The 7,928-nt window shown below is 57.4% G+C and overlaps 1 protein-coding gene across 1 annotated transcript; it reads left to right on the top strand.

The window, feature by feature from the left end:
- Window positions 1-550: 550 nt before the first annotated feature.
- Window positions 551-3,910, top strand: SOST (sclerostin). The gene is made up of 2 exons (XM_046674716.1): window positions 551-770; window positions 3,489-3,910. The coding sequence occupies exons 1-2, from the start codon at window positions 551-553 to the stop codon at window positions 3,908-3,910; spliced, it is 642 nt and encodes a 213-aa protein (XP_046530672.1).
- The last annotated feature ends 4,018 nt before the right edge of the window (window positions 3,911-7,928 follow it).

Raw genomic sequence — 7,928 nt, 5'->3', positions numbered from 1 at the left:
AAAAGCATCCTTCTGCCTCTGCCTGAGTCTGTGGGGGCCAACTATACACCCCTAGGGCCATTTGTTGGTGAGATGACAAATGAATTTGGCCTGAGAAATGGGATCGTTGGGCTGAGCCCTGTGGAGGACTTAGAGCTGCAGTCTTCTTTGTTAAGCTGGTCCACAGTTTGTTTTGAGAAAGCCCAAGGGACCCAGGGAGGTAGAGATGAAGAGCCGGAACTCATTTGATATCTGAAAACCACAGCCGCCTGCACGTGGGAGGTGGTGGAGAGCAGCCTTGCCCACACGCCCCCCTCTCCTGGGGTCACCTGGGAGCACCAGCAGCAATTTGGGAGTTTGCTGGGCTTGAGGAGAAGTCTTTGGAGAGGGCTTGCTCGGAGCACAGCCCGTTCCCTCCCCCTGGGCTGAGGGAAGCATGGGACCAGCCCTGCCCCAGCCTGTCCTCATTGGCTGGCATGAGGCAGAGGGGGCTTTAAAAAGGAACCGTGTCCGGGCTGGGGACCAGAGCCTGTGCTACTGGAAGGCCGGGTGTCCTCCTGCGGCTGGCACCATGCAGCTCTCTCTTGCCCTGTGTCTTGTCTCCCTGCTGGTCCACGCAGCCTTCCGTGTGGTGGAGGGCCAGGGGTGGCAGGCCTTCAAGAACGATGCCACAGAAATCATCCCCGAGCTGGGCGAGTACCCTGAGCCCCCACAAGAGCCGGAGAGCAACAAGACCATGAACCGGGCGGAGAACGGAGGGAGGCCTCCCCACCACCCCTTTGAGACCAAAGGTATGGGGCCGAGGCGAGCCTTCTTAGCACAGGCTCCTGGACGGGTTCTCTTTGGGAGGCTGTGAAGACTGGGGTAGACTGTCAGCCGTTGCCAGCGCTGGTGGAGGGACAGTCTTGCCTAGAGGCAGGGGAAGGATGGCATGCCAGTGCGGCCTTGGACCTGGAGCCCAGGGGCGCGGGCTGGTGGGGGCTGGCAGTGAGAGCCCGGGGCAGGCTCAGGGCTCTGAAAGGAGGTTTCACAGAATCCCCTCCTGAGAACAGAGGAGCGCAGGTCCAGCTGCAGGCAGCACTGGGGAGGGGACAAGGCAAGGGAGCCTCCAGCTGAGCGCCTGCTGGAAGCCAGACACTCTGCCGCTGGGCCTGTCCTGTGCCCAGGCACCCATGGTGTGGGAGCCCCAGAAGGTGACCCAGAAACTGAGGCTCCAGAGACTAAGTACCTTGGTAGTGAGAAGAAGAGCTGAGATTTGAATCCAGTTTGAGCCAATTCCAAGACCACTCCGGTGGGGGATTGTGTGGGGGGTGTCGGGGACCAAGAGCTGGAGCAAGTCCTCACAGAGCAGTGGGAAAGGGACGCCAGAAAGGCTCCCCTTCACTTCCCCCTGCCCACGGTCTGCCCACTGAGCTGGCACTTGAAAGAATGGGAGTCTCAGGCACAGTTTTAGCCTCCGACCTGGGTGGCAGCTGGGTCCAAGCCCTGAAAGGGAGGCAGCATCCTCTGTGCGGGGAGTGGAAACAGGTGGCACTGTATCCTGAGTCCCCACCCCAGACTCAGCCTTGCCTCATCCCTGGGGAGGGAGCCCGGCCCTAGTGAAAAGGCAATGGCCCCAGTGGAGGGCACACCGGGGTTCCTGCCCAGGTCTGCACACAGGAGCCTGGGGGGCATTGTGCACAGCTGGCTCTGCAGCTGGCAGGAATGGTTGGAAGCAGGGGCTGGAATGACACTTCAGAGTGAGGGCCTCACTGGCCTTTGGCCACTGTCCTGGCGGGAGAGGAGTCTGCAGCCCAGGCTCCTGCATCGCATCCCTCCCTGCCTCACGACCCCTTGGGAATGGGGGGCTCTGCAAAGGGCAACCCTAGAGGAGGCCGGAGGGACCTCGGGTCTTCGAAACCCCTCCCCCGCGCTCCCCCAGGAAAGTTCAACCAAGCTCAAGCAATGGCTGTAGGAGACCCAAGTACAAGACATCCATGGACCTCCCTCAGCTCCCCTGAGAGGCACAAGCCCCAAGGAAGCCACATGCTCAAAACAAAGTCACCCTCTGCCAGAGGAAGTGCCGCCTGACCTAGGGTCACTGTTCTTGGAAAGCCCAAACGCCTCCTTCCCTGGGCAAACAGGCCGCCCCGACACACCACACCTGCAGCCTGGGAGCGGGGTGAGGAGGCCACACCAGCCCCGAAACCAGAATGCCAGCCACGGGAGGAAGGCAAACCCCACGACTGCCCTGCTGGACTTGGTCTCCAGGGCCTGGGGGTGGGGGCCTGGCCTTCTCTGCCCCCTCTCTGGTTTTGGTCTTACGACTATTTTTCATTTCTTCGTGTCACATGGGAACTGTCCCCTTGAGATGCTTAGGGGAAGACAGATGCTCACATGAGGACCAGCTGTTTAAAAGGCTCTCAGTCGTCTAAACCCACAGTAGGAGACATGATCAAGATGTCTTCAGGTGACCAAGCCAGGCCTCAGAGCCCAATCTCCCCCGACCCAGGGAGCAAGGCTGTGCCACCATCAGGTGTCCATCAAATGGCCCAGCAGAGCGCCTGGTACACAGCAGGTGCTTAATCTTTGTGAGAGCCAAATCTGTAGGTTTTCAGTCCAAGCTCGGTCCCCTTCTGACAGGGAAGTAACTGTAGTAAGAAGCAGCCCTGTTCCCCCTCCCCTCAGCCCAGCTTCCCATGGGTGCTCGGACTTACAGCTTCCACCCTTGTGGCAGCCGAGAGGTGCTGGGGCCCCAGGGAAGTGGAGTCAGGAGACCCAGCTCTGCCTTTTGGGCCAGCCCTTTTCCCTCTCTGGGCCTCAGAGTCCTCGGTGATAATGCGGGGGTTGGACAGGCTGCCTTTGGTTCCTTTTAAGTCTAATGACTTCTCTCCACCTCCGCTTCCAGCCCTCTCCTCACAGCAGCTGCCCTGGCTTGTTACCTCCTGTTAACCCCCACTCCTTTCTCCGTCCCTTCCCCACTCCTCCCAAGCGGCTGGAAGAGAAATTTGGGAGAAGCCAGAGCCATACAGAGGGTGTGGCTAGTACCTAAGCTCCGTGGCCAGGGACCCCGTGGCACAGGTGTGACTTAAGTCTGGTGAAGAGGACACCCCTGGGAATAATAAAAACACGTAACAACAGCCAACCCCTGCAGTTCTTCCTCTGTGCCGGGTGGTGTCCCCTGATTATCTGTGGATTAATTCACTGAATACTCAGGACAACCCATTGTACAGATGGGAAGTACGAGAGGTTAAGTAACTTGCCCAAGACCACACAGTGATGGAGCCGGTGTTTGAACCGGAGCAGTCACTTGGCTCCAAAGAATCAGGGTGAGAGGGTGGGTCAGGGATCTTTCCACCAGCCCCAGAGGCCCCGGGGCCTTTGCATAACAGACGCCCCGGGGCGAAAGCGTCTGCAGCGAGGCGGGTTTGGAGAGGGCGCGGGCAGCTGGAGGGAGGCTGGCGGGGCGGGGCGCGGCGGGGATGGGGGGCCGGGCGGGCCGCCGCCCTCACGCGCGCCTCTCTCCGCAGATGCGTCCGAGTACAGCTGCCGCGAGCTGCACTTCACCCGCTACGTGACCGACGGGCCGTGCCGCAGCGCCAAGCCGGTCACCGAGCTGGTGTGCTCGGGCCAGTGCGGCCCGGCGCGCCTGCTGCCCAACGCCATCGGCCGCGGCAAGTGGTGGCGCCCGAGCGGGCCCGACTTCCGCTGCATCCCCGACCGCTACCGCGCGCAGCGGGTACAGCTGCAGTGCCCCGGCGGCGCGGCGCCGCGCGCGCGCAAGGTGCGCTTGGTGGCCTCGTGCAAGTGCAAGCGCCTCACCCGCTTCCACAACCAGTCCGAGCTCAAGGACTTCGGGCCCGAGGCCGCGCGGCCGCAGAAGGCCCGGAAGCCGCGGCCGAGCGCCCGGGGCGCCAAAGCCAACCACGCGGAGCTGGAGAACGCCTATTAGAGCCCGCCGCGCCTCCCCAGCCGGCGCCCCCGACCCAGGCGCCCCAGGTTTCTGCCCTCCGCGCGCGGTCCGATTGTTTGTATTTCATTTTAAATGCCTGCAAGCCAGGGCAGGGGGCCGACACCTTCCTGGCTTCCTCAGGAGGTAGCCAGGCCCTGCGGATCCTGGGTGCCCGCAAAGCCCCCCTCTCCCCGCCCGCCCGCCGAAGGGGTCCCTGCAGGGCAGGGGAGGGAGCTGAGAGTCACAGACACTGAGCCACGAGCCCCGCCCACCGGGCCGCCTGCCTTGGCTGGTCCCACTTCCCAGGTGGCTGAAAGGGAAGCATTTCACTGCCCCCCCCCCCCCCCCCCCCCCGGGGGGGGGGGGGGGGGGGGGGAGTCAGGAAAGGCCGAGGACTGGTTAAGAAAGTTCCAGGAGATTCCCCCTCCACTTCTTTGCCCGTTACAAAGCCTTCAGTGCCACGTTGTGCCAAGAACACAGGACTGAGATCCGAATAGAGTTTCTAGTCCTGCCTCTGCCCCTAGCTTGCTGGGTGACTATGCCATTCTCTTCCTGGATGATTTCTTCTGTAAAATGGAGGTAGGGGAACGGGATTAGGATCTCGAGGAAGCTACTAGCATCTGATTGCAAGGACTCAGGTGCCCTTTAAATGGGCAGGGTGAGAGATGTTGGATTGAATCCTTGCCATGGTCATTTCCAGAATTCCGAGTTGTAATCCTCTGATCTGACAGAGATGAAAACAAGCAGGAAAAAAGAAACGAATCTATTTCTAGATGACAAACTCCTGAAGGATGCCCATGTTGTTTCTCAGCTTGGCCTCCCAGATGTTTGGGTACCTCCATTCCTCCCTCTCAAAGGATGCAGAAACAACACCATCAATTGGGGTAGAGAAGGAGAAGGTCCCAAGGGTGGCAGGAGGGACAGAAATCATTCCTCTATTCCCAAGGCGCACCAGCCCCTCCCCCCGCCATGCCCATATTTTAAAGTGACCTTCTGCAGAGAAGCTCAGGGTCCCAGGACACTGGGCTTGCAGCCCAAGGGAGCAGCCAGCAGATCCCTCCGGAGGCACCTCCTCCTGCCCACGGCTCCAGACACACTTCGGTCTAGAAAATAGCTTCTAACTGCTGTTACGCGTGATGGCATATCTTACATTAAAATAATATTACTGGGGAAAAAAGACAAATGCTGTACATATGCTGAGAAACCACAAAGCCTGACAGCTCATCTAAACGTCTTTTTGAAAACCATTTCCAGGTACCTCGTACTTTCTATGTAGTTTTTAATTGTTACAAAATTCTTTTTCTAAACAGCAGCACCTGCCGTGTGAAAGCCTGCTGGGCTGGTGGTTTTTTGCGGTCCTTTCATGTGGGATTTGTCCACGAGAATGAAAGTAGTGGTTTTTAAAAAGAGTTAAGTTACATATTTATTTTCTCACTTAAGTTATTTATGCAAAAGTTTTTCTTGTAGAGAACGACAATGTTAATGTTGCTTTATGAAATACCAGTCTGTTCCTTCAGAATCCTGAGGCATTGTTAATAAAGACAATGGATCGTCATGGAGAGGATGTGGTCTGGTTTTGTCAACCGCACACAGTGATTTCTGTCAAAGTTAACATCCTTCTCTTGGTTACTAGGGCTTCACCCTCGGATGCACTTTGCCCTATGGTGGCCCTTGTGGCACTCCTTCCTTTGAAAAGTCACGTTCATCCCTTCCTTTCCAAACCGAGACCTCCTTCCTCATTCCCGGGCCATTGTAGTCGCCTCAGCCTGGTCTCTCTTAAGCAGCCTCCCTTCACACTGTCTCCCAAAATCACTGTTCTCATTGTGTCACACCTCTGCTCAAGATCCTTCAATAGCTCCTTCTTGTCCAGGGTCAAGTTCGGGCTTCTCAGTCAAACATGTAAGACCTTTCCCTGCTTGATGCCCATCCCCCACCCCACCAAGTTCCTTGCTGACTCCAAGCGGCCAAACGCTATCCTGATCCGTGCCTCCGTGGTTTGCGGCCCCCACTGACCACCTCCAACAACTCCTGCTCTTTTTTGGGGGTTCATGTTCCTTGTCTCCTTCTCCCTGAACCTTCTAGAAATGTTCCAATCCCGCTGCTCCCTCTCTCCTCAGATGTCCAGCCCCTCTTGTCCATGCCACTGCTTTGGTCCCTGATTCTACGTCTTCCATTCAACATTCACTCCTGGATCTCTCCGTCTTGCCTGGCGAAGCCCTGCTCAGTCCTGGGATAGATGCAAAGCCAAGTACAGTTCAGGACCAGCTCACGAGCAGCTCACTCAACGTTTTTTCCCAACGTGAAGTGATCCAGGAATGCCTCCCTGTGAAGATGTAAGCTTGTCACACAGGGACAATGTCTTGCACTTTTCTCAAAGTCTTGCCTCACAAGGTGCCACATAGTCCCGGACGCTGGCCGAGACTCAAGAAATACTCTTCTGTAGCCATAAGGAGGGATGATCAATTGCAAAGCTTTAAATCAAGTCCAGCCCATCTTGGGGTAACCCCACCCCAAGAGCCCTCCCCACCCCCTAAAGTAAGCTAAAGTCCCCCCAGATGACTTTTCACTGTAATTCCCAAGGAACCCCTATAAATTCATTATCATCATCAAGTCTTTGAGAGGTGTCAGTGGGTGTTGCTGCCTCCAGCCTCAAGGAGGCCTCAGTGAGACCCTGCAGGGAATCCGTGTCTCGTGCAGAGCGTCCCAGAGCCTGGAACAGGAGAGCAGGTAGGAAAGGGATACGTTGTCCAGCCCCCAGAGGCAGTGTGCTACAGTGCCTGGGACACAGGCTCTGGAGCCAGGTTTGTGTTTGAATCTGAGGCCACTGACGCACCAAGGGGTGAAATGTTTTGTCCACAGCCAGATGTGGGCTCAGTTCCCCGTCCTGACACTCACTCAAGCTTCTTAGAACCTGGTGGGCACGTGGACAAATAGTCAGGTCACATCATTCTGTATGAAGTGTTCTGGGACCAAGGATGTGAGTAATTCACTCTGTGGCAGGGGTGAGGGATAAAGTTTAGGGAAGGTTTCACAGAGGCGGGGGCTGCTTAGAGGTTGTCCAGGTGGAGAAGAGGGCACAGGCATTCTAGCAAAGGCGCTGAGGCTGAAGGGGCACGGCTGTTGCAGGAGGATGAGACTCGGTCCAGCACCATTTCTCAACACGTACTGAGTCCACACCTTGCCAGGCAGCGTGGGGGAACCAGGAGTTCCAAGCAACGCCCCAACCCCAGATACGCCTAGGCTATGCTCTCTGGGACCCAGAGATCCAGGAGGGCTCAGCCCAGGCTGCAATCCCATTACCACCAGGGGGAAAAAAAACCCAAAGGCTAAATTGTAGGTCAGGCTAAGGGTTATTTATGGAAAGTTATATTCTACCTACATGGGGTCTATGAGTCTGGCGCCGATCAGAAACAGACCAGACGAGAGGCTCGGCTGGGAGGGGCAGCGTTCGGCTGCGGGGAGCACACATTCTGGGGGTGCAGCCAGACGCGGGGCTTGTATTAATAGTCTGAGAGTCAGACAGACAGAGGGACAGAGGGAAATAGATCTCTCTCTCTCACACACACACACGCACACGCACACGCACACACACTCCATGGGGGCTCTCCCTACACTGCAAGTACACATCAGGCCACTTTGGCACAAGGGGGTAGAGCAAAAGAAACTCAAGGCACAGGAATCCACCCTTCCCCGCTGTCCTTGAAGCAGACAGGACTTGGGCAGCCAGGGAGGGTGGAGAGCCTGCAAAAGCTACCTGTGTCAGCTAAGCTCAGAGACATAGCAGCTGAAAGCTGATGCCGTGTCCCATGCCCACCCGCCTCCCACCTGTTCCCCACCACAGGCCTGCCCTGGTTCCTACGTCCTGATCACTGATTCTAGCTCCGGGAACGGCATAGTCCTTCCTGTCCCCCTCCTCAACTTCCTGGAGTACACCCTCTGTCTTCTCCCTTGTCCAAGGGCTCAGGTCTCTGGCAGCTTGAAGTTCCTTTCGTGGCTACAGGGGCAGGAGGCAAGGGAT

This window comes from Equus quagga, chromosome 11 (assembly GCF_021613505.1).
Source record: "Equus quagga isolate Etosha38 chromosome 11, UCLA_HA_Equagga_1.0, whole genome shotgun sequence".
Lineage (NCBI taxonomy): Eukaryota > Metazoa > Chordata > Mammalia > Perissodactyla > Equidae > Equus > Equus quagga.
The sequence above is the reverse complement of the archived record's forward strand: the minus strand, read 5'-3'. Positions and strand labels throughout refer to the sequence as shown.

Coding starts and splice junctions, on each gene's coding strand:
- SOST (XM_046674716.1), top strand. CDS start 551: ATGCAGCTCTCTCTTGCCCTGTGTCTTGTCTCCCTGCTGGTCCACGCA. Junction 771..3,488: donor CCACCCCTTTGAGACCAAAG/GTATGGGGCCGA, acceptor CTCTCTCCGCAG/ATGCGTCCGAGTACAGCTGC.